Source organism: Mytilus galloprovincialis, chromosome 1 (genome assembly GCF_965363235.1).
Source record: "Mytilus galloprovincialis chromosome 1, xbMytGall1.hap1.1, whole genome shotgun sequence".
Taxonomy (NCBI): Eukaryota; Metazoa; Mollusca; class Bivalvia; order Mytilida; family Mytilidae; genus Mytilus; species Mytilus galloprovincialis.
The window spans coordinates 928,615-956,351 of NC_134838.1; the positions used below are offsets into that span (position 1 = coordinate 928,615).

The 27,737-nt window shown below is 32.5% G+C and overlaps 1 protein-coding gene across 5 annotated transcripts in view; it reads left to right on the forward strand.

Moving 5' to 3' along the window:
- Positions 1 to 13,573: 13,573 nt before the first annotated feature.
- Positions 13,574 to 27,737, forward strand: part of LOC143062405 (uncharacterized) — a 33,507-nt gene continuing 19,343 nt past the window's right edge. For 2 of the 5 annotated variants that reach the window (XM_076234107.1, XM_076234112.1), the window contains exons 1-6: positions 13,576 to 13,762; positions 19,035 to 19,177; positions 20,231 to 20,481; positions 22,612 to 22,850; positions 25,610 to 25,753; positions 26,362 to 26,502. In XM_076234107.1, coding sequence (XP_076090222.1) covers positions 13,652 to 13,762; positions 19,035 to 19,177; positions 20,231 to 20,481; positions 22,612 to 22,850; positions 25,610 to 25,753; positions 26,362 to 26,502 — 1,029 coding nt within the window. In that variant the 5' untranslated portion in view covers positions 13,576 to 13,651. Of the gene's footprint in view, positions 13,763 to 19,034; positions 19,178 to 19,225; positions 19,464 to 20,230; positions 20,482 to 22,611; positions 22,851 to 25,609; positions 25,754 to 26,361; positions 26,503 to 27,024; positions 27,075 to 27,737 lie in introns of those variants that run through there. The other 3 variants (XM_076234129.1, XM_076234117.1, XM_076234123.1) reach the window with 3 other exon arrangements.

Here is a 27,737-nt window from a genome sequence, read left to right on the forward strand (position 1 = left end):
ATAAAGCTACGCCCTGCGGAGCATCTGGTTGTATTTTATTGAAGTGTAATGGATGTTATTGAAACCTGACATCGTCACTTCACTCAACCAGAGCTAGATTTAACTTTAGAATTTCTTTGAATAGGGTCATTTTATTAGAGGTTTATTGAAGAAAAAAACCAACATTCCTATTATTAAAGAATTCTGTGTTAACCTTGAATAAACTTTACTACGTGTCTTCTTATTTCTCATTTTTCTACCAGTTCAACACCCAAAAAAACCTCTCTGTATAATAGGGAAAAAATGATTTTACTTTGATTATTTTCTTAATTTTGATTTATTTGATTTATTTAATGAGATACAATATTTTATATGATGTTACTCATTATGACCTTATGTTTTAATTTTAGTCCTTCCATCTTGAAATTACTAATGTGAATGGTTGTTCATATAAAGTGTATTTGAATATATTTTATCTGCAAACTGTATACAGAATATGAAAATGTTAAGTTTTGAATGTCATATTTTATAATGAAATTTTAAGTTAAAGGATGACACATTTTATGTACAATTATATAGTGCTTGTATAAGTTTGATTTTTGTTTGCGGCAGAGAAGAAATTATAGATTTGTGAAATGAATACACTACACTGTTATACTATTGCATTTAGACAAAATGTATTATGAACTGGACTTTTGGTGCATTTAAAGATATATTATAGCTTGTCCTTTTTGTTTTGTTTTTTGTTTACAGAATATTTGTTTTTGTATATTTTATTTAGTGGATGCTTTTAAAGTAAATAGTATATTTATATGTTGGTTTTACTACACCATACATAATAGTCAGGTTGTTGAATTCCAGCTTACAGTGGAATGTTCTCAGACTTGTGTTAGCCAATACAAAAATCTACAGTATATTAAAAAAAAATATATGTTTAACTGATAGCTAGCCGCTAAAGAGAGAAACTCACGTCATTTAGTCTCTAGTAGCTAGTTGTCTAATTGGCAATCTTTTTTTCTTTTTTTTTACAACAAATAAATATTCTTTATTCTTCAAATTGCTTGTTACAACTTAACTTTATTGTCCAAGCTTCAATAAAGTATCCCTGTGAAATACTTTCTGAGTATCCAGGAAAATACACAGAATATAATAAAATATAAACATTATTTTTTTTCCATCAATTATATCAATCTTAAATTTATGAAAAATACATTTTGAGATATTGTTTTGTTCTCATTCATAAACCTTCGTAGCTCCTTTATAAACATAGCATACACATCAAAAAATTTCAGTTTTTGCTCGGATACATAGTACGACTTGTAAATACAAAAACCTATAATTGTCAAGAAATAAAAAAAACTTCTTCCTAAGTTAATTAATGAAGATTAAACCGGATATGTAACAAATCGTTTTATTGGATTTAATTTACGGCAAATCCAAGATATAATGGACTATGCAGAATCAAACGGAATAGATGGGGCTATAATATTTGTTGATTTTACAAATGCTTTCGATTCTTTTGAATGGAATGTTTTAACATGAGATAATATTTTCAAATCTACATTTAATAATGATATTGGACGATAATTATCTAAAGATAATGGATCATATTTTTTTTAATAATAAAGTAAGAACACCTGTTCGTTGTGTACATGAAAGAAATTTTTCCTCATTGGCAAACTTATCACATCTTCTTCTTTCTGTAGACATATCAAAAAGTTATTATTTTGGAATAGAAATTGTTTGGTGTATGTAGGTAAATCTTCAGTCATTATCAATTTGTTTATTTTTAGACTAAGCAGAAGTACATTGGCAATAGCTTTCACAATTCTGGGAATGTTTTATTGTTTTACACGGAAAGTTGATCTCAACCATTATGAGCTATGAATATCATTACTTATATATATATAGAAGTTTTATCATTATAACAATTGTTAATGTTTGAAGTCTAGTGCTATACATTTGTCTGTTGTTAAGCTGTTTGAATGTTTGTTATTTTTGTTTTAAGGATTTTTTGGTAAAAAATACTTCGTTCAAAAAGATCACTATCATTGAAATCAAATTATATTTAAGTTGTCGTACAATTTTCATTAAAAAAATAAACTTTTAAAATGCTCAATGGAATTATTCTTTTAGGACTGTGGAGAAAATGTCCGTTTTCTAGTCTTTACATTTTTGTATATATCTATATGTTTATATATGTATTTGTAAAAGTGCTATCTTATGAAGAGTGCTATTTAATTTTGTTTCTACTTTTGTAGTGGATTCGAAGAATCAAGTGCTTGGTGTTTGCAATATTATATTTATTTAGCTTCAATATTTGTATTCTAGATTTGTTTTTTGTTTGTTTATAGTATTAAAATAGGACTGGATATTTCAAACTCAGTTTTTGCAGGAAGGAGTAGACATTTATTTTCTTTCACTCCCAATGACAAAATGTCTTTAATTATCATTGCACGATTCGCTGTTTCAGAATCTAATGTATTCTGGGTAATATTTGAAAAGTGACACCAAATGTTGATTGGTTAAAAACATAAATCATTAAAAATGGAAATTTAACAAACCATGTAACATTATTTTCCTTTTGGATTTGGTTTAAAAATGATAAAATGATATTTTTATTTAAATTTTTTGAATTGATTTCCTAGTGAGAATTTTAAAATATATATTTTAAATCAATTGCAAAAGCTATTTGGTGGTTAAAGTTCAGTGTATATAATTTTTTCAAGTATTCTTTTTTATGAAATTTGATATGAGTATTTTTTTATTTTTTTTTTTACTGATATGAGTATTTTGAGTTCCAGTCCTGTTGTAGAGTTTAGCTGCATTGTGTTTTTTTCTTACTTTTGAATTGTAGACTTCAATTTGATCTCATAAATTATTTATAATATATTTCCAGTGGAAAATGGATAAGTAACATAAAAATGTAAAATATCTGAATAAAATTGAATAAAATGATATTGAGGGGAAATGGTTGAATTTCTGAGTAACGAAAAAATTGAGCAACATTTAAATTTCGCCTTAATGACATGGAGCATAAGCATTTACCAAAATAATTGTTTTGGCAGCTAATGGAAAATCTATTAATATAACTGTGAGAATAATTTTGGGGCTAGGATTGTGATCTTTTTCACTTATGCCTAATCAACCTTAAAATTTACATAGACTGAAAGAGTTAAAATATAATGCTCCTTGATGTTGCAACATTTTTGTATGAAAAGGAATGTGTTGATTATTGAAGAAAATAGTTACCAAGAGTTTCTGAGATTTTCAACATGTATGCTTACTTTATATATTTTAATTGATCTTTTGTTTTATTTCATGTGGCATTTTATCAAATTATTGCAAAAGTGAATTTTGTTGTGACTATTTGAATGATCCAAGGCAGCTGTTTGTCTGTTTTCATTGGTGTATTATCAAACTCATCAACCAGTAAAACAAGATCTTAAATTGTTCACCATCTCAAATCAAGAACCAATGATGAGGCAGCTTTTTTATCTGGCATTTTATTGGTGCACATCACTCATTTTTAACCAATGGCCAGGCAGCATTTATATTGGGCATTTAGTTGGTGCATCATTGATCCATGATTGTGTTTATTGATGAAAATGCATTAATGATTAATTTGTTTGATAAAATGAAATACATGTGTATGTACATATTGATATAGAGCTACCCCTTTTTATTTCCATATCCCATTTTAATTTTCCAGATTCAATAAAAATTTAACTGTATCTCAATATACATTGTACATTGTATAATGCAAGATAGAACCATAAACTATGGGTGTTTCCTGTTTTCCTTTTGATCATTAAGTAGGGTTAATGTATAGCAACAAAAGTGCATATATGACTTTAAATCATTGTCGTCATCAGTGACATATGCTTTGTTGTATTCAACTTTGCAAATTCCTTTTCCTTACTTATATATTTCCATTATCCATATCCATCTTTTATTGTATATCAGCAGAAAATTATCGGTGCAATTCTTTAATGTATACAGTTAATTGTAAGATTTTCACTTAAATATAGATCTTTAATATTTTAAAACATCATATAAGGGGAATTACTCAGATAATCTAAAAAAAAGTTAAAGGAATGTTAAGTGTATTTACCTATTTTGTTTTGAAAGAGGAAAACAAGTAAGTCTTGTTTCCCAGATTTTTATTTATATAATGTAAGTACATTTTAAGGGCTACCTTCTCGTAATTTACAAAAAATCTATTGTCTAGTTTTCTATCTACCCCAGTATCTACATAAAATTTAAGCTTGGAAAAAAGAAACAATTCTGAAAAAAAAGTGTTCATGTCGTGTTCAGGTTAAGGATCAGTGAATGGACTACAGTGTATGTTGCAGTTTTGAGAAAAGTAAAACAAAATAGGTATTGACTACATATTGATTATTTTATTATTATTCAGATGAAGCAATTCTACTGTACTGCATATTGATAATTTTATTATTATCATTCAAATAAGGAAATTCTACTGTATTGCATATTGATAATTTTGTTATTATCATTCAAATAAGGAAATTCTACTGTACTGCATATTGATAATTTTGTTATTATCATTCAAATAAGGAAATTCTACTGTACTGCATATTGATTATGTTTTTTGATTCTTTTTTATAATGATTTTTAATCAGATAATCAAGTCTTTATGAATATTAAAGAACAAATATCAATCATGTTTTGAGTTATTTCTGCATAGCCTTTCTAAATTGAATAGTTTAAAAGGCCATCCTATTATTTAACCTCACCAGGCAAACAGTAGAGGACATGTTGGTATTCTTTGTCTGTCGGCAGCAAACTACTTCATTTTCAACCTAGAACTTTTAGATTTAACAGCATCTTAGAACACATACTGCTTCTACAGGTGAACATATAATCAGGAATATGATTATGATGATCCCACTGATTGATCAGCTGAATGCCTAGAGTACAAGAAAGAAAAATTGGTGAGGGTCAAGATTTAACATTTAGTTCAACTTAGAAACCCCTGTGGATGTGAAGAAATACTGTTTCTGCTTTGAAACCCCTGTGGATGCAAAGAAATACTGTTTCTGCTTTTAAACCCTTTGAAATTCAGTAATAAAACTTGACATCAGCATTTACCAGTGCAGGAAGAAAACCCGACAGTCAAGGTCAATAAAAGTCACTGGGGACTCAGCACTGCACAAGTGTAGACAAATTGTTTCCGCTCTTTAACTTTGAAACCCCGCGGGTAATGAACTTGGACATTATAATTCACCTCTACTTTTAAATCTTACAGGATGCACTTCTGTTTATATAAACAATGCAATTTCCCTTTGCCACTTTTACTATGAAGTTTTGTAAAAGTGATATCTTAGAACTAACAGAAAGTTGATATTCACTACTATTTTATTCAAAGGTCAAAACATACGGCTGTGTGCAAATTTTCAACATTTATATGCCCTGTACTTCTAAAGAGAATTATCTTATACTATGATTCTGTACTACCCCTACCTTCACTTTGGGTCTTCCTCAGAATTAAATTTTCACCAGTACCACATGTTTTTTATTCTGATAAATCTCCTGAGTTATTTCTCTATGAAATGATAGAGAGATCATATTTGGGAACCAGTATGTATGTAAATAATACAAAATATATATTAATATTATATATCTCCCCAAAAGAGTTGTGGCTTGTTGAACAGCTGTATTTACAACAAAATGTTACAATACTTTACTCTCGTTTTTTTTTATTGGGATACGATTGCTTTCAAGCAATCTGTAGACTTATACCATTGACTCAGGGTCATGCCCTCACGTCAACCGTTTTATTCTAAACATCAAGGAACATCTCAGATTCTTGAGATTGTCTGGCTTTAAATGGTATAAAAAAACAAAAGAATTGAATTCAAGCAACTTTCCTATAAGGTTCTTCTCATAACATTCATGTTTCGATATTTCCCTTGACTTGTATGCGTGTTTTTAACATCACGGAAAATCAGAATTAAGCAGTATTTATATTTAGTGTTTTTATAAATTTAGAAACACGTTAGAGGGAATTCCCCAGTTTTGATAACATGCAAGAGTTCTCTAAATTCTGATCGATAAATCTATTTCTGTCATATAAGAACTGAAGTTGAGTTTTCTTATGTCACCGTTACTGATGAAACTGATATTTGATATTATACTTCCATAAAGAAATGGAGGTTGTTTAATTAACATTTAATTTACGTTCTTGTTACAAATCACAAGTCCAGGGTTTGTTTACGTAGGTATGCGCATGCGTATATTTTTCTTGACTTGTAGGGGTATCAGATTGAATGGCTGCTCTGGATTCCCCACTCCATTGATTAATTTGAAACTCGTGAGATCCTTTCTATTGTCTTGTCTGCTATTGAGGGTTATTGTTGTTGCATCATTTAAATTAAAATAAATGTAGTCCATAACTAGAACACCCCTTCAGCCAAAATGGAGTCTTCCATATTATCGCTTCGAGTTGTCTCCCTTCCAGGTATGAATGGGAACAGATATTTGTAGAACTGGGCATGCCCAAAAAGACAAAGTATTGATTAATCGGGCATGCACAATTCAGCCAGTTTTATAAGTTCCGAGCACTATTACCAAAATGCTGCATGTATCGTATTACAAGATTAATTTTAGCAAACACGGCAAAATTATTGAAATTCAAATGCATTATTTTACAACTACTTGCATGATTATGCATGGCTTTAATTCAAGTGCACAGTTTTACAAGTTCGTGCACGATAATGACTGGCTTTATTTCAAGTGCACAGTTTTACAACCTCTTGCATGATTATGCCTGGCTTTATTTCAAGTGCACAGTTTTACAACTTCTTGCATGATTATTCATGGCTTAAATTCAAGTGCACAGTTTTACAACTTCTTGCATGATTACTGATAACCTAAATTCAAGTGCATAGTTTTACTACTTCTTGCATACTTATTCGTAGCTTAAATTCAAGTGCATAGTTTTACAACTTCTTGCATGATTACTGATAACCTAAATTCAAGTGCATAGTTTTACTACTTCTTGCATGCTTATTCGTAGCTTAAATTCAAGTGCACAGTTTTGCAATTGTATGATGAACCTGGTTGCATGCCTTAACGTGCATCAGCATGTGACAGTTTTAAAATTGTTTGATGATCTAGGCTTGAGTCATTGTTTTACGTGCATATATATGAACTGCTCGTTTGTTCAATTTCCTGGAGAATTGTGCATAATGTACAGATCATAGGAAACTGAATTGTAAAACAATGCACGCCCGTTTCAACAAACTTTGGTGAAACTGCGCATTCCATAATTATAAACAAATGCACAGTTTTACAAGTGTATGATGGACCTGTTGCATGCCTTAACGTGCATCAGCATGCACAGTTGTACAATTGTTTGGTGATCTAGGCTTCATTGTTTTACGTGCATATATGGACTGCTCGTTTGTACAATTTCCTGGAGAATTGTGCATAATGTACAGATCATATGAAAATTGTAAATCAATGCATGCCTAGTTCAACAAACAATTGTAAAACTGGGCATGCTCAGTTCTACAAAATCATGTGACAAAACATACCTCTCCCTTCCGTAAGTAACTTTCGTCAAACGATACATCGAGAAAATTAACTCGTTCTGTCGATAGACGTCGTATTATATTAAAACCGATCACAATTTAAACAGAGGAATGTGTACGGAAAGGAGTCATGCCGACTGACCCAAAGGAAATTAAATATTTAAAGAGTTAGGAATTGGGTTCCACCTAGAATTCACGTAGGAAAATAGGTGATAAGGAACAAAGTGAAATACCTTCTCTCACTCTCAGTGACTGCTGTGGAAAGTAAACTTGGAATTGATAGTACAAAAATAAAACATAATAATTACATTGTTCATACACTTGTATTGAGGATTGGCTTTTTTAAAAGTTGAATAACTATTCAGATTACATAAATTACATTTTACGAACATTTTACACGTGCAGTTTAATTATTTTTGAAAATAATACTAATATATGTATCAATGAAAACAATGGCAATCGTATCCCTCAGAGCAATCTGCTCTTTGATTTGATGATTTCAGTGGATATTGTGGGACTATAACCGTTTCTGTCTTATTTTTGATAAAGATTGCAAAATTCCAGGCATGAGGATGCTGTTTTGGTTGGGCATATATAATCATTTTAAGGTATGCATGTTCACCTGTCCTTGACCTCGTTTCATGAATCAGTGAACAAAATTAAGTATTTATGGAGGGGGAGTAGCGGAGGGGGCATTAAGTTTTACCCTTGGCCATCTATACGATGTATGTACGTCCGAGTTGGATTTTATTTTCTAACTTAAGTTTGCCTCAACCAAATTTTATGAAACTAATACACAATGCGTATTACTACAAAATACAGATCAAGTTTGAATTTTGGTGCAGTCACGTTTACTGTTCTATAGTTATGCCCTTTTCAAATGGAAAAATTGCTGAAAAATTTCAAAAATATCAATCAAGTAATTTTTTTTTAAATTGGAGTTATCTTCCTTTGTCCATGATTATAGTTGAATCAACTACAATCAATGCTTTTAAAAATCTTCTTTGAAAGTTGGAGTTATTTTTCTTTGTCCAGAATGGTAGGTGAATCAACTAATACCAATGCCTTATACAATACCATTTCCAATTTTACTACCAACTGACAAATGAAGCAATCTTTACCATTCAGTTCTTACAAGAGCTTTGATTACCATTCTAGGGTTATTCCCCTTTACAAATGGAAATATGCTGAATTTTTCGTTTCTGTTCTCGTAATCTAAATCTGAACTAAATTTTATGAAATGTATATATAATGCTTATTACCACTAAACTCAGTTTAAGTTCAAATTTTGGCAGCTTCACTTTTACAGTTCTTGAGTTGTGTCCCTTTATAAAGTTATATGGTAGCCATTATCTGTGTCCCTATGGACACATTCCCCATTTATTTCAGTATTAAGTTTGTTTCTATTATAAAAAAAGAAGATGTGGTATGATTGCTAATGAGACAACTCTCCACAAGAGACCCAAAAGACACAGAAATTAATAACTATAGGTTACCATAGGGCCTTCAACAATGAGCAAAGTCCATACCGCATAGTCAGCTAGAAAAGGCCCCAAAATGACAACGTAAAACAATTCAAATGAGAAAACTAACATTTATGTACAAAAAATGAACGAAAAACAAATATGTTACACACAAACAAACGACAACTACTGAATTACAGGCACATACATACATAATGTGGCGGGGTTAAATTAAAACAGTAAGTCAACAGTTCCAGTGTTATGTGTACATGTCCTACTGACACGGTAGACCATTCCTAACCATGGTTCCTTTGTCAATGTCAATATTCGTGGTTATAAAATTGAGAATAGAAATGAGGAATGTGTCAAAGAGACAACAACCCAACCATAAAACAGACAACAACAGAGAGTAGCCAATAGTTTTTCAATGCAGCGAGAATCTCCCGCACCCTGAGGCGTCCTTCAGCTGGCCCCTAAACAAATATATATATACTGGAAGTCATACTATACTCCAAATTATACACAAGAAACTAAAATTAAAAATCATACAAGACTAACAAAGGCCAGAGGCTCCTGACTTGGGACAAGCGCAAAAATGCGGCGGGGTTAAACATTTTTTTTTTTATATCTCAATCCTCCCCTATACCTCTAGCCAATGTAGAAAAGTAAACGCATAACATAACGCACAGAAAAATTCAGTTCAAGAGAAGTCCGAGTCAGATGTCAGAAGAGGTAACAAAAAAATGACAATAATACATAAATAACAACAGACTACTAGCAGTTACTGACATGCCAGCTCCAGACCTCAATTAAACTGATTGAAAGATTATGTCTTCATCATATCAATATCAGGCACAATCCCTCCCGTTAGAGGTTTAGTATTATACCATCATAAAATATATAAGAACATAAACATATATATGTTTCTCTGATACTATAAAAATCTCCCGTATTTTACTATACATACATTAATTTGTTTTTAAGCATGAATAGAATTAAGAAGGATTTTATACTATTGGATATATTCATCCCAAAACAAGGTAAGACACAAGCTTTGCGAAATAAAAAAAAGAACAGGGGGAGGGTTGAGATCTCACAAACATGTTTAACCCCGCCGCATTTTTGCACCTGTCCCAAGTCATGAGCCTCTGGCCTATGTTAGTCTTGTATTATTTTAATTTTAGTTTCTTGTGTACAATTTGGAAATTAGTATGGCGTTCATTATCACTGAACTAGTATATATTTGTTTAGGGGCCAGCTGAAGGACGCCTCCGGGTGCGGGAATTTCTCGCTACATTGAAGACCTGTTGGTGACCTTCTGCTGTTGTTTTTTTCTATGGTCGGGTTGTTGTCTCTTTGGCACATTCCCCATTTCCATTCTCAATTTTATTATATATTAAGTACAAACAATAAAAACAAATCCGAATGTTAACCCACGTGGCTGTGAAGTTTTCGCAAATACAAGAAGGAAGATTACCGGAGTCCTCTTGTGCATATAAATGATTAGAGCCGATTCTTTGGTTAGCTACATTGTTTGCAAGCTGTACAGTGAAGTCATTATTAGATTAGGTAAACTACCCTCCTTTAAGAGTAGACTAGTCCGACAGATAATCAATCTATCTGTCTGTTGGACTAGGCTACTCTGAAAGGAGGGTAGTAAACCTGACCTTATAATGACTCACAGTTTAGCTACAGTAACAAACAAGCTAACCAAAGATATTACCTTTGCCTACACACTCAATGAAATCGGCTGTAAGACTTTGAAAAACGCAACTGTGATGCAAAAGTTGGCCTGATGCTAGTAACAAATTAAATCATATTATACTTTTTTGTTGATGGAAAACCCCATAGTGTTTTAACTTTGAACAAGTGTGTACCGGGCTGTTCCTTTTGCCGATCAAACAACACAGTCATTGGCTTTGTTGCAATCTCGTCCTTTTAGCACTGTATTCAGATTGACTGAAAATTATGGAAGTATGGAGATGGGGTGTGATTGCTAATGAGACAACTATCCACCATTAAATTTCGTTTTTTTTTTCGTTTAATTAGTGGGTTGGTGCATTCAGAGACATATAATACAATGTATTATATGTCTCTGGTGCATTTAACATTTTTCAACACGAATTTACTGATTCGTTGTTTCTAAAAATTGATAAGAAATATTCAGTGGTACATTACATAAAAGAAAATGACTGTCCACTATTTCTTTCACTGCAACTTCGTCTATCTTTTCTTTTTCAAACAATAATACGAGTCACACAATTTGCAACATGATACCCTCATAGGGGTGTTGAAGCATGATCTTATTTTTATACTTTGATCACATAATCATTATTTTTTTTAAAAGGTTTGGTCTCACTCTTGTTATTAAACAATCGCTTTACAAAAATAATGATGAGGCTCCAGAACCTATCTGGGCTCTTGTGTTGTATTGTATTGTATTGTATTGTATTGTATTGTATTGTATTGTATTGTATTGTATTGTATTGTATTGTATTGTATTGTATTGTATTGTATTGTATTGCATTGTATTGTATTGTATTGTATTGTATTGTTACCGTTAATCTTTTCCTGTCGGTATGTATGAAATATTTGTCACTGGAGGTTAAGAAAGATACGACTATCCACTGAATATAAACAGAGCCGCACCTTTTTGGCATATGAAAATACAGTTCCTCTACAAAGGGGACTTAAATTAAAATAGAATCCCAATCACTTGCAATGAGGCATTATTTTTCAAACTTTGCACCACATGTTCAGTACACTGTGATTGTAATTAAGGAAAATGAGATTGTGAATTTCCGGTAGCTCTTATTTCCCGCATACTTGTAGTATTAGTTCACTTAAAAAGAGAATATAAAAAAATAACTAAAAAAAAACTGTGAAAAGTGAAAGTTGCATGGTTAACTTGCTTTAAAAACAATCTTTAAATCGGAACAAACATCGATTAATATAAACTAACTGGTATCGGTCTGTTGGTCCCATATAAGGCCCTCCCGGTCCCCATTACACACACCCACACACACATAGTCCGACAGGATTACTATATATATACACAATAATATACCATGATTTCTCTGTTATGACGTCCAACGGCTGTTTTCTAAGTCAACCTGAGGCTGCGGAACCCCACGGCCCAGCTTGTTTGCGGGCAAATCAGCAATCGGACTTCAGAGCCTAACTTACTGTCGGACTAACATACACACTTTTAGTGGTAGTGTAACGCTACGCTATAGCAGAGGCATATAATACTATAATTTTTATCTAATTGTATTATATGACCTCTGGTTAACAGTAACTGAGTATCCTTTTGAAGAATATATGAAATAAAATGTTGTGAAAACCTGGACACTTTTAAACAAAAATGTGTTGATTTCTTGACTATAAATGATTTATAACGACTTACTCAAATATTCTAATGTCTAAACATCAACCCAACAATGTTAGATCTGTAAATTTGCTTTCGCAAATTTTTGGTTCTTCCCTCGCCGGGATTCGAACCCATGCTACTGTGATATCGTGACACCAAATCGCCTGCACTGCAGCCGTCCCGCTAGATCACACGACCACCTGGGCTCTGCAAATAATAGAGCTTTCGCTGGCCGTGTGTTACCTTTCCTCGTCAGTTTTAATCTAGCGGCGTACTACAGTACATGATATATAAGGCATGAAGATGTTATTGTTACAGATCAGCTAAATTATCTATAGTAAAGGATCCTACAAATTAATGTAATATACAGTCACAGAAAATAATTATATTTATAAGTACGTCTGAGTCAGTGACAACTCTACAACAGATGTATCCATCGGATCGTCATCAATGATGGTGATACGTTGGCTGTGTACATAATGTATATACAACTCGTCTAAACATCAACCCAACAATGTTAGATCTGTAAATTTGCTTTCATGTTTGAATTTATTTTTCTCTTGTTCTACAGACAATTTATAGTTATTACGAATAGTGCATTTACATAATATGTTAGAAACTGTAAGCTTTGTAATATTTGTACTGTTTATTCTTTGTGAGGGCCTCAAGGTAGATTAGCGAAAGCTAATTGAGTCACCCTCTTTAAATAAAGTCATTACTTACTTACTTACTTACTTACTTACTTACTTACTTACTTACTTACTTATGACACCCTGAGACTAGTCTCAGTGACACCTTGTGAGAAATAGAAAATAGAAATTATAAATATATATTTACAACGAAAAATGTTAAAGATTGTTAAATGTCAGATAGAAAACTAAAGACTCAGCAAACAATTCCTACCATAAAAAGTTCAAACCAAGCATTTCTTATAAAAGTTGTGCTTGTCAAGACACACTTTAAAAAAAATGTGGATGATCAGTCTTAAATAAATAAAAAAAAACTATAAAATTTATCATGGATAGTTTAAGTTAATAATTATTAAATAGTCTTTTTACCGATTTCTATTTTGGTTAATTTATTTTTTTTCTAAGTTAATTTGCCAGATTATATATTCGGCATAACGGGGAAATATGGCGGGGAATGTTTGATAATGTTAGAGTTATCGTTTCCATTGAACATGATCAAAGGTACCGCGACCGCCAGACGGCGGTGGTAATTGAAAGCAATAGAGTGTTTACGTACAGCGCACACATGTAGGCCTAAATATCATCAAGTTTGGGATGGATTTCTCGGCCCTGATTGCCGATTTGAGGACCATTGCAAGTCGGTACAACAGTAAAGACACCGACCGCAATGTATCAACATCTATGTATTGCGAAATGTTTCGCAAGGTGCGTAAATTTGATGATAAAGTGAGGTGGGGGTCCCGTATGACGGGTGTTGTATTGGTTGGCTGTTGGTCTTGTGTATTGCCGAAGACATGATGATCGTGACGGGTTGCACGTAAATCAACAATCTTCAGAATGAATACTTGACATTTTATGACATGTATGAAAACATATATGCCTATAAAGGCACACTTTTTATTGTTTTAACCAGCCTTTAAGATTGAATTTCTGAAATAAAATGCATTCGTGACATTCCTTGTGACCCAGAAATGAAATAAACTTTGAGAAAACCCAGATATGTTTAACTGCAAATATATATATCTAAATAAACAATTCATAATTAGTATATGTAAAATTTTAGCATTATTTAAATTGTTAAAGAATGTCAGAATGAGTTCCTGGTGTTTCTTACTATAGTTTCAGACATATCTTATAATTTGTGTAGGTTCCTTGTTTTGTTCTTTAAATGAATGGACCTGTGGGACGAACAGACATTGTTGTATAAACATCATGTGCTTCACATTACTGCTAATTCTCTAAATGAAAGAGAATAATTATTCTTTTATGTGGTTGCCTTTAATCTACATAAACATTTTATTTTTGGGCCAGCTGAGGACCACCTCCAGGTGTGGGATTTTCTCGCTGCGTTGAAGACCCATTGGTGGCCTTTGGCTACTGTCTTCTCTTTGTTCAGATGTGTTGTCTCTTTGACAATTCCCCATATCCATTCTCAATATTATTATTGTATATATATAACGTGACGGTACCCAAATTACACCTATTTTGACAGTTTTTTCAACTACGTTTTTTTATGATTTTGCCAAAAATTTCCATTTTGTGTTTATTTTGTAGCCGTATCCTTCTTTATTATATAGGTACACCAATTTGATTTTATACCAAACCATCAATGTGAGGAGTACCCAAATTGCATCCATGCTTAAATTTGCATCGTCAAAAGTCGAATAACAAAGCTTTTGTTTATTATGCAGTTAAGCTGCATTATGCGAGCACCCTAGATTTGTGTTCTACCCAATAAATCCTGAAATACTTGCCATTGTTATTATCTAGCTTTTTACTATGTTATATATAACTAATTGAACACTTTTTTAATACTTTTTATTCTGGATTACAAAAAAAATGACCAGAAAAACCTTAAATGATCGTCGATTTATCCAAAAGTTTTAAAGTTACACATAGGAAGTAGTGCTTATTAAAAATCCTTGTGTAGTTCATTATGACTTGTGCTTTTAGCTAAGATGTCAAAGAACAATTGTATGAAATATTTAAATCGCCGAAAATTTCTTAAGACAAGCAGTTTAGATTTCCTAAATGACAAAAGTCGTAGGAATATTGTTTGTCATCAATACGTAGTACAACTACGTCAGTAGTCTATTATATAATTCAACTGTTCATGCTGTTGGCGGCAATTTCAAATTAGAAAAAGAAATTTTCGTAGCTTTTCAATTTGGAGGCAGGTGTGCAAATTAGCAGTGGTCCGAGACCTTCCACTTTTGCAAGCGGAATTTCGACTAGGATAGTTGGTTTCTAGCTACGCCCGACGTAGTCGCCTTACACTTGAAAGAAAATAAGAAATTACTTTGCAAACCTTTTCACCATGTTCACCAAAGTCTCCAATTAAACGAGCTAAAAACTTATTTTTATCATTATTATTCATGACGGCGATGTTTATTTTGTTCAACCGCTAGCTTTATACAGAAAATTACCGACAAATATTGTATAAATTCGAGTAAAATCGTATCTGATTGACAAAAACAACATTGTAAACACATAACAATGGCGGCCGTGAAGACAAAATTTTACAAAATCGGATCCGATTCCGGAAGCGGATAAGGGTAATTCCGGGTTTGACGATCATTTACAAAATAAATCCAAGCAGGTGAAAAAATACATCTATGCATGGTAAATGAATACTATAAACACTAGTATTGTAAACCAAAAGATATATGTAAAAGAAAGAAACAGCAGAAATATATTTTATTCAAAAACTAAAAATTACTTTTTGATAAATTTTAATTTAAAAATCCAATACAACGTGACAGCTGGGAACAGTATATCTAACAATATACATGTTCATGGTCACAGTCTAAATTTTCTTTATAAATGATAAATCATGATAATGCATGTGAGATGCTTTTAAAGTGTAAACATATTACTGCAATTTCGAGGGGCTATTTGTTTTTTTCTCAATTTTGAAGGGTCAATTAAGGTAGCTGAAAGTTTCATTCTTTAGTTTCACAAATAATGCAACTATATTATATATACCTTAATGTAAGTAAATCATATGATGGCATTCTTTAGGCCACTCTACCCCCTCCTGTTTGATAATTTGAAACAATGGCGGATCCAGCCATTTTAAAAAGGGGGGGGGGGGGGGTCCCAACCCAGAGTAAAGGGGGGGTGGTTCCAACTATATGCTCTTATTCAAATGCATTGATCGGCCAAAAAAAGGGAGGGGTTCCAACCCCCGGAACCCCCCCTGGATCCGCCACTGTGGAAACGGTCGAGCTCCCTACCCCTAAACAAGGACGTATAACTAAACCATATGTGGGGCAGATCCAGGATTTTAGGTTAGGAGGGGCGCAAACTTAAATTTTTGCTGAGCAGAGCGAGGCTAAAAAAAATTGAGGTAAAATTATCGGAATTTTCTTTATTAAGCTGAGAAACAACCCATGCTTTGCAAATTTAAGGGGGGGGGGGAGTACAAGCCCGCAACCCTCCCCCGTCTAAATCCGCCCCTGCATATATTCAAGTATAGGAAAATATAATAAATAAAAAATGAAATATAGGGGGAGTCCCTGGAGTTACCCCACCTTCCCTGTTTGAGAACTTGGAAACGGTCGAGATCCACACCCCTTAACCATATATATTCATGTTTGTGACAATATGAAAAATCAAATGAAATATAGGAAGAGTCGCTAGGGGTCACCCCACCCCTCCTGTTTTAGAATTTAAAAATGGTCGAGATCCCCATCCCTAAACCATATATATTCATGTATAACAATATAACAAATCAGATGAAAGATAGGGGGAGTCCCTGAGGTCACTGTTCACGCTCCTGTTTGAGAACTTGGAAATGGTCAAGATCCATACCCCTAAACCATATATACTCATGTATGGGACAATATAACAAATCAAATGAAATATAAGGGAAGTCCCTGTGGTCATCCCAACCCTCCTGTTTGAGAACTTGGAAACGGTCGAGATCCCCACAGCAAAACAATATATATTCATGTATGGATCAATATAACTAATTAAATGAAATATAGGGGGAGTGCCTTGGGTCACCCTACCCTTCCTGTTTGAGAACTTGGAAACGGTCGAGATCCCCACAGCAAAACAATATATATTCATGTATGGATCAATATAACTAATTAAATGAAATATAGGGGGAGTGCCTTGGGTCACCCTACCCTTCCTGTTTGAGAACTTGGAAACCAATGAGATCCCCACCCCTAAACCATATATATTCATGTATGGGACAATATAACAAATAAAATGAAATGTAGGGGAAGTCCCTAGGGTCACCCTACCCCCAGTGGCGGATCCAGAAATATTCATAAGTGGGGCCCACTGACTGCCCTAAGAGGGGCCCGCTCCAGTCATGCTTCAGTGATTACCTATATAAGCAACCAAATTTTTCCCCAAAAGGGGGGGGCGGGCCCCCTGCCCCCTAAATCCACTGCCTACCCCTACCTGTTTGAGAACTTGAAAACCGTTGAGATCCCTACCCCTAAATTATATATATTCATTTGTATGGGACAAAATAACAAATCATTTACATTTACTATGGGCAAGTCAGTCAGACCTCATCTTTGATCCCTGTTGTAGTGAACATTTGTCTGATTCGTGTCTCATAACTTTTGTACTATAGAACACACACTCAGTTTTCTTTCCAGGGAAACCAGTCCATTCATACTATTACATGTTCATACTACGTCAAATTGAACTTCTAGCAGTCAAATAAAACCAAGGTTAAATACCAAGTAGAACAACTGCAATCATTGGGAACTTGTACCACTGCAGACTCACCATAAAAAATATACATTGATATATGCATTGCTTTTGAAACCATGATAACATATAAATTATTTGCCTTAATAAATAAATCATTAGATAAACATGAATGTACTATATATGAATGTTTAATGTTGAGGCAACATTGCCACAGTTTTCATAATTACGGTTGCCTTGGTTTTTGGTTAACTGCCTTCAGCGCTTACAGCGCTTTGATTTTTTTCAAATATTTTGAACAATTAGATATTTTTCGTTGCTTACTCTTCTTTTTTTTAAGAAATGGATACTTGTAACATATTGTATTTGCTAATTTTAGAAAGATAACGTTTTGATGACGTAGCATGTCGACGTTTCGGTACATTTTGCTTTTTCAGTAAACACTTTATCTGTTGATAAATACTGTGAATGTTTTGTGTATATCTAAATATTTTTACATATTTTGAAAGACATGCACAGTATCAAATCATAAAAACACAAATTGTTTAGTCTCTATGAGATCTTGTAAGATTTCCGCTGCTATTTTTGCTAAATAGGTGCAATTTTGGTACTCGTTTCAATTTGGGTACCGTTACGTTAAGTGAAGTGTTATTTCTTGTTGCACATTATCACAATTTGTATACAGATTATTTGACTGTTGACTGTCTTTGGAGGTTATCTTGATGGCTAATAAGATGTCTAGACCAAAATACACACAAAATGAATCAATGCATTGATTATTGTATATTTTAGACTTCTTGTAATTTGGATATACATTTTAGTATGTTATAAATCAAATATGAAATTCTGAGTCAGATTCGTAAAACAGGAATTTGACACAGTGACAGCTATTGGCCCTTTAAAAGATTTCAAATGACTTGACCTCTGCAAAAAGTGACTATGAGAAAGTTAATTATTATTGATAGGTTTAGTTTCACAAGTACTTCTGTAGTATATTTTATTTTACCTTTGTAACTTTAAATATGAACTCTATTCCGTCTGGTTTTTATTAAATTAACTACTTTTTAATACTGCATGTTCTGTTAATGTCTACATGGTCTACTGATTAGGACATTACATATGTTTTTTGCCTTGACATTGTGGACTGACCACACCATACCTGCCAACTTTTCAAAATGCCCATGGGGGTTTTGCGTGCAAGGTGGCACACATGGTACAATATTGAAATGGTAGCACATGATAAACCTATATGTACTAACTATAAAGTTACACTGCTGTAATTATACTTGTTTTTTCTGAACAGATTTTACAGAAGGCAGAGAATGGAGTATCAGAATATGGAGACCAGATTGTTATACTATGGATGACCCTATCTCAGCTCTGTAATACATACCAGACCTTGACCTCATGTCCTGCCAGAGACAGTCTATACCAACACATATTTCTGTAAGTTATATTTGTCTCATGTCCTGCCAGAGACAGCCTTCACCAACACATATTTCTGTAAGTTATATTTGTCTCATGTCCTGTCAGAGACAGTCTATACCAACACATATTTCTGTAAGTTATATTTGTCTCATGTCCTGCCAGAGACAGACTTCACCAACACATATTCTGTAAGTTTAATATTTGTCTCATGTCCTGCCAGAGACAGTCTTCACAAACACATATTTCTGTAAGTTATATTTGTCTCATGTCCTGCCAGAGACAGTCTATACCAACACATATTTCTGTAAGTTATATTTGTCTCATGTCCTGCCAGAGACAGTCTATACCAACACATATTTCTATAAGTTATAATTGTCATATGTCCTGCCAGAGACAGTCTTCACCAACTACCTGTTTACCAAACACTAACTTCATTTTACATATGACATCCAAGTTGAAAATTTGTCATCACATTTTTCTCAGGAACTACATAAGATAATTTCTGAAATTTGGTTTCAAGGTTTATATAAGTCAACTATAATTTTATACATACTATGCTATGCCTTTTCAGATTCAATACTCATTAACTTCCTGTTTACTCAGCACTTACATCATTTTCCACATGACATCCAATTGAAAATTTTTGTCACATTTTTCAACTTTGCAACTATATTACAAGGATTTCTGAAATTAGGTTACAGGGTTTGTATAAGTCAGTTATACTGTGTGATATGTTTTCAGATTCATCACTTAACAACTTCATGTTTACCATCAAGTATTGGGTGGGGAATCATCAGTGAGCAGTAGCTCGCAGGTTCACTTGTTTGGTCTACTATTAAAAAAGTGACATTTTAATATTTATTGAAGTTGGATTATTGTATAATATATGTTGAAAGGAAAATGCACACTTTACAACATTTTGCTGTATACAAAATGCATTAAAATTGAAATTAAATCATACTTCAGAAGAGTGTAAGGATATATAATTTATAAGTAAGACAAATGTCTTATATTACTTGAATCCATTGCACAAAAGAATGACTATTTCAAGATTAAATTGATTTATTTTAGATTGTGTGCCAAAGTTGTGCTAAATATAAAATGGCAGCAACTACCTGAGGATGACCAGGGAAAGGTTAACTTTTCTCAAACCATTGCCAATACACATCAACACCTTGTAAATACTGGTTTTAAGAGGTTTGAGTTGTTGACCCCTCTGATGGAAAATCCCTGGACAGATCCAATTCTTAGTAAAATAATGTCTGGAGATGAGAAAGAGGAATCGTCTGGGAGTGATACAGAAACAGAGGAAACAGAAAGAGGTATACATGTATATTGTCCTATAGACATGATAGATATATAAATAAGAAGATGGTGTATGAGTGCCAATGAGACCACTCTGCATTTAAGTCACAATGTGTAAAAAGTTAACAGCTTTAGGTCAAAGATGAATGTTTTGTCCCAAAGAGGTATATAGTGTACTAAAGATGTATATATTGTCAATGTTTCTCTTATTTTATCCTTTCTTTTACCTCAAAAATGATCTGCTGGTATTGACATAATTTTGCATGAAATTGTTGAAATAATGTTTATAGGTCATGTAGGTGTCAGGTATATATCAATGCAATAGGTTCCACTCAAAGCCTAATTGATAAGGATTACCTTTTACCTGAGGTTTGTGGTTCTCTAAGGGGACTCCTGCACTTATAAAAACTGAACTCCACAAAAAAGCCAGTAGTGCTAAAATTGGCGTTATACCCCAATCAATTGATAAATGCCATTGCAGAGTTTGTAGAGTGGCCACATTTAGGTTGTAAATGCAAACCAGTCACATGGCAATTGAATTCAACTACAATCTTAATTGATTTATTAGTGTTTTTCTTCTGCCACTCCAGCTTTCTCCATAAAAAAGTGGCTGCAATGTAATAGCAGATAATTCTTAAAGTGGCATAAAACACCAAAAATCTACCATTCAATGCCATAGCAACCCAACAACACATCATGTTCTACATTTGTACATCAGTAGACATGTTGTGGATAAATTTAATAGACCCATCCAATTCTTTATAAACTGTACAGAGAATTCATTATTATTCATGGAATCCAATTTTTGTTGATTTAGTGAATGTGTTTCAAAGATTCATGAAGTTCATGTTTTCTAAAGACTTGTATGCAGACTACAGCAGATCCTCAAAATCAAATATCGACAATATTTGGTATCCTTGAAAATAACTGAATTGAATTGTGAAGAAGTTGGATAGTTAAGTCATTCATGTCATTTGTAAAAGAATGTCATAAATTCTATAAGTCTCAAGAGTCATAAAGTTATTTGTGAGATGTTTTAAACAGTGATGTTTTCAGTAAACAAAAAACATGTTTTGAACTAAGAAAATTAAAATGATATTATTGATTTCTGTATTGTACATCATTAGTGATTGTATATAAGAATAATTTAATTTGGGATGAAATACATCATCTTATTGGCTGACAGTGTTTTGTCTATCACCTCATAGACATAATTTTGTCATGTGACTATGACATCATTAAAGTTTGTTTCATGGTTTACTTATTTATAAGGAATGACTGTAATATTTGTTCTGTCAATGAAGAAATGGCATAAAATTTTTTTAAAACAACCTGCTACTATTAAGTGTGCACCAATTTTTTATGTTATCTCTTCATAGACTGAAAAAATATTACAGTCATTTTATATATCTAATTACAACATTCAGGTTATTTCCCTTTTAGTACTATTAGTATCTTGACAGCCTGTATATATGCATATAGCTTCCTTATTCTTACATATGTTTTTTTTGGTAACATGAGGAAATGTTATTATTGATTATTTAAATAAGATTAATGTTTTTAATATAAGATAAAGAAGAGATATATCTCTATGATACGGTTATTATTGATTATAAAAATAATCACATACAATTGTTCATGTGAAGTGCACTCAAAAGTAACTCAACTGTATCATCTCTCAGATGTGTGTTTTTTGTACAAGTGATGTTTCAGATTTATTTAATCTTAAAAATTAAGTGTAATAGAAAAATGTGTAGTCTAACTGTTTTAAATGTTCTAAATGTTGTAAATGGAATTGGGTTTCCTCTAAATTTGTTCCTGGAATAGCCGTAAATAAGACCAAATCAAAGCTACTGAACTTTTAATAATACATTCATGACTCACATTTCTTTCATTCATCTGAATAGTGAGAAGTAATTATAAAGTTCTGATGATTTTAAATTTCAATGAAACCTTTCCAATAATTGAGTGAACATAGGTTGGGTCTTTTGTTATGATTGTTGACATTTAACTTAGATCTAAGGGAACAATACAGGCATTTTAGAGCCTCAAGTATTTCTTTTAATAATTTCTTTATTCTCTGAATGAAAATGCATGAAAATATCAATTTAATAAAAAATAATAATTAATTAATTCGTTTGTTTTAGAAAAAGAAAGAAAAGTGAAGGAAAGATTGGATGAGATAGCTAATTATGTCCGAAAAGAAGATTCATTGATACTAAAACTACGGGTAGAGATGTTAATCCTTGAGAATTGTGAGGACTTTGCTCTTAATCTATGCAACTGTATAGTGAAGTATGAACCATTTAAAGATGATTTGGATCTGAGAGAAATGCAGTTTAAATTACTCCACAAACTTAACCACATGGACAAACTACAGGAAGAGGTAAGAGAATTTCCAAGATAAACAAATGTAAAGACTACACATTGGTAAAACAATCATACACAATAACATGAAAAAAATTAATATTTTCACATTCATTTATAGTGGAGCAGGGATCTCCATGGATGAAAATTGAACGATGGAGGAACTTTCACCATTACAAACCGTGTCTACGCTGTACAGTGTAGCGCGATCGGAAGTATTTTATCCCTCCATACAAGGAATGGTGAACATGCTAATTCATTGCTTATATAAATTATATTTATTTGACTTTTCATTATAGAATTAGAAGTATCAATATTTTCATTTATTGCCGCTTTTAACCATTCAAATGCCAAGTCTTCATGGTCCCCCCTTAGTCGAGATGAAGGTCCCCAAGTAGATTTCTTGTATTTTTGGTAATTGTTATGGGGGTTAAAAATCATATGATGTGGAGCTTATTTTTCATGGACACTGTCAAATTCAGAACCCATTACTGTCTGGTATGGCTGATTTGCAGCAACAACAAAACGATTTGTACGGGTTATGTAAAAGGTTAAAGAGATTTGTAAAGCAAACGTTGACAAATGAAAAGGTTTTTAATGACTTTATCTGGCAAATTGATACTGTGCAACATGCATCTTTAGAGTCTGAATAAAAACCAGAAACGCGGATGTATCAATTTGATTGTAATATACGAAATGAATTCGGAATTACGATACGATATTTCTTCACAGGAAATATTTAAGTTTTTACTTCATGTACTTTTAAACTTTTAAAGTAATTCTAAATTATCGTTACAGCAGTACTCGAGTTATTTGCGATGAAATAATATTTACTGTTTTGCGTCTTATTTTGTACTTCTTAAAAAAGGGGGATGCTGATTGCGTAAGTCAAAATAAAGCACGTGTTCGACTTGTTAAACTGTTTTCTTTGTAACTGGATTATTAATTTATTTATTTAATCTAAATTATCATAATCATTTGCTGAAACTTAGTTGATTAATTCGACAAATGGATCGTCTATCCTCAGATAGTATTCTCCTGTCTGGTTTGTTGATCTACCTGTACAAGCTCAGGTACAAGTGATTAGCGATCTTAATCGGATATCCCTCAGGCGTTAGAACTGTATTGGATTATAACATAAAAAGCCTAAGGATTATGCAATTACATGCATTTGATTATAAATGATAAAAAAAAAATGGCGTCGGGCTACAAAAAACGATGAAGTTTTGAACGATGGCGGAAGACAATTTAACGATGGCGCGAGTCATTTGACGATGGCGCAAGACATTTGAACGATGGCGGGGCGCCATCGTTAAACAGGCCATGGAGATCCCTGGTGGAGGATAAAGCACATTTAAGGTAGCACAATACAAAGATTTGTTCACTCCCAATCAGACAACTTTAAACTGATGTAATTCATTTCATCCTTCTTTATATTTCATAAATGAGGTACCAAAAGAAAGAAGAAAGATTAATCTATAAAATTGTGATAATTTCATTATGACATAATTATTACATAATCAATTATTATGTAATTAGTTGCTATATTGTGATGTCCACACTTGAATGAATTTAGCTTCTTTGTTCTTCATAGCATCCCCAAATATTTTATAGATTCTTGTACAACACAGCTTGACCTCCAAAACTGTGTCTCAGATTTCCAAAAACATCAATAGAACAAATTTTATACCACATTGAATTTAGTGATTTCTTATGAATTGATGTTGCAAACTTCATTGAAGATTTATGAGAGAATGAAATACAATAGGAAAAATCTGAGACACGGTTTTGGAGGTCAAACTGTGTTGTGTAAGAATCTATAAAATATTTTGGGATGCTATGAAGAACAAAGAAGCTAAATTCATTCAAGTGTGGACATCACAATATAACAACTAATTACATAACAATTAATTATGTAATAATTATGTCAGAATGAAATTATCACAATTTGAAAGATAAATCATTCTTCTTTCTTTTGGTACCTCATTTACAAAATTTAAAGAAGGATGAGTGGAATAACATCAGTTTAAAGATGTCTGATTGGGGATGAAAAATCTTTGTATTGTGCTACCTTAAGGTCTTTGATACTAAGAAGTAAATAAAAAAGGTTTAAAGTGAAAAATTGAACTATTAGAATAAGGAGATGTGGTCTAATCACAATGAGAGAACTCTCCACAAGAGACCACCTGAAATAGAAATTAACAACCACAGTCCACATGTGCATATGTGTTAGAGTTGATCATGCATCTGAATTCTTCGTTCTTTGATTATACTAAAAAAATCATTGATACCTACATTTTTTGTACATCTTCAGTTCAGTACAATTATTTTCTTGAAGAAATAATGTGGAAAGAACTACTTAAACTCAGTGTGCTATGAAAATGATTCTAAGGCAGACAGTGGTACGCTGATGTTGCATACTTTGAATGGTGCACTCTCAATGTAACAGCTTACATAAAAAATGAAGTAAATTTATATTAAAAGTCTGAAGTTTAGTATCTTTATTGATATAAAATCCTACAGATCGAGTATTAGATTGTCGATAACTTTACTGGAAATGACCAACAAGTATCTGACGTAGATTACAAAGTGACAACTTTAAGTGGAATACATTTTGTATTTTATTTTCTCAAGTCTTGCAAAACAATGTCTATAAAAACATTGTTGTATCAGATATATGATTTAGTATGTATTGTAGAACAAAAATATTAGTGTTTGTAGTATAAGTGACATCCACCAAAATACTATAGAAATAATGTAAACAATTTTGTATTTTAGTGTGAGCAGATTATATGTCATACTGGTATCAAGATAATAAACAGACTTGAACAAAAGGAAAGTAACCAACAGCTGTGTGTCAGACTTGTCCAGATCTTTCTCGTCCAAGACTGGATCAATCCAGATCGTAACTGCTGTACAAAGGTGAGGCCTGTGTGTTTGTTCATTCAAATTTGATTGTTGGAATTGGATCTTAAAACTCTATCTGATATTGTTCTGATTTTAACAATAAAATAACAAAATAAATGTTGGACACTTGGAGAACATGTATTTAGAACATAAAACCCTTATAAGATCTCCCATATAAGTTCAGAGACATGGAAGGTGTCCTGGAAGAAGGAACATCATTTGCTGTACATGCTTTTAGCCTGGCTTTTGTCCTATACAAAGTTTTTGACATGACAAAATGTGAAACAGGTTAAACAGTAACAAAAAGCAACAAACAAATACAACAGACAGCAAATAACAAAAAAATAATTTATCACAGGCTCCTGACTTGAGATGAGAAACACAATAAGATTGTCTAAACACAAATTGATAGTAAAACCTGACAGTTGGAAAAGACATATCAATTTGTTTTCTGGAGAATACCTTCCATGCATATAGTACAATGACATACTTAATATATTTCTGTTTTCTATTGCTCACCAATGTTTTAAAGCATGATTGCTCTTCTGTGTGATCACATTGTGACAAAATTCATGTTTTATATATCACTTATAATGCTAAAAATGTGTCTATTTATATTTCAGGAATTACTAAAGCTTTGGATTAGACACCAGTACATGGCTAACAGGGATAGAGCTAAGTTCCTGGAAAATGTTTGGTCTATAGCAAAATTATCCAGTAAAACAGAACAAATTGGTGTCCTTGTTACTGGTTTACAAAAGGAGGTATGTATGACGTGTGGATTATAGTTTGATCTAAGTAATTGAAGTCCTTGTTACTGGTTTACAAAAGGAGGTAAGTATGATGTGTGGATTATAGTTTGATCTAAGTAATTGAATTCCTTAAGCTTGTTACTGGTTTACAAAAGGAGGTATGTATGACGTGTGGATTATAGTTTGATCTAAGTAATTGAAGTCCTTGTTACTGGTTTACAAAAGGAGGTAAGTATGATGTGTGGATTATAGTTTGATCTAAGTAATTGAAGTCCTTGTTACTGGTTTACAAAAGGAGGTAAGTATGATGTGTGGATTATAGTTTGATCTAAGTAATTGAAGTCCTTAAGCTTGTTACTGGTTTACAAAAGGAGGTATGTATGACGTGTGGATTATAGTTTGATCTAAGTAATTGAAGTCCTTGTTACTAGTTTACAAAAGGAGGTAAGTATGATGTGTGGATTATAGTTTGATCTAAGTAATTGGTGTCATTGTTACTGGTTTACAAAAGGAGGTATGTATGACGTGTGGATTATAGTTTGATCTAAGTAATTGGTGTCCTTGTTACTGGTTTACAAAAGGAGGTATGTATGACGTGTGGATTATAGTTTGATCTAAGTAATTGAAGTCATTCTTTAGATGTACTTTGCATTTTGGCAAATGTTAAACATAATCAGAAGACAAAAAAAGAGTAACAATGTAATCATCATACAACTTCTTTCAGAGTCATTGACCTAATGAAAATTTGGAATAGTTTAATAAGAAGCATTTTTATCCCCCACCTTGGCAGAGGGGGCATTAGGTTTAACCCTTGTCCGCCTGTTCCTCCATCTGTACATCCCAAAATTAATTTCTGTTCTCTAACTAAAATGCCTTATCCAAATATTATTAAACTTACACACAGTGCTTATTACCAGAAAACACAGGTCAAGTTCAAATTTGGGTGTCATCACTTTCAAGGTTCTTGAGTTATGTCCCTTTGTAGATTGAAAAATTGCAGAATTTGTTGTATATTTTCAAACCCGGCCATCTGTTGCACATGGACACATTCTTCATTTGAGTTTTCATCTTGATTACTATGTACACAGAAAGTGTAAACAGCAAAAATTATCAGCAATACACAATTTACAAAATGAAAATATTATTGAGCCTATACTTATATTTTAATACAGATAAATAATGTTCATAATACAAATACAATAACTATGACTAAAAAACTCCAATGATTGAAATAATAATTTTCAGTT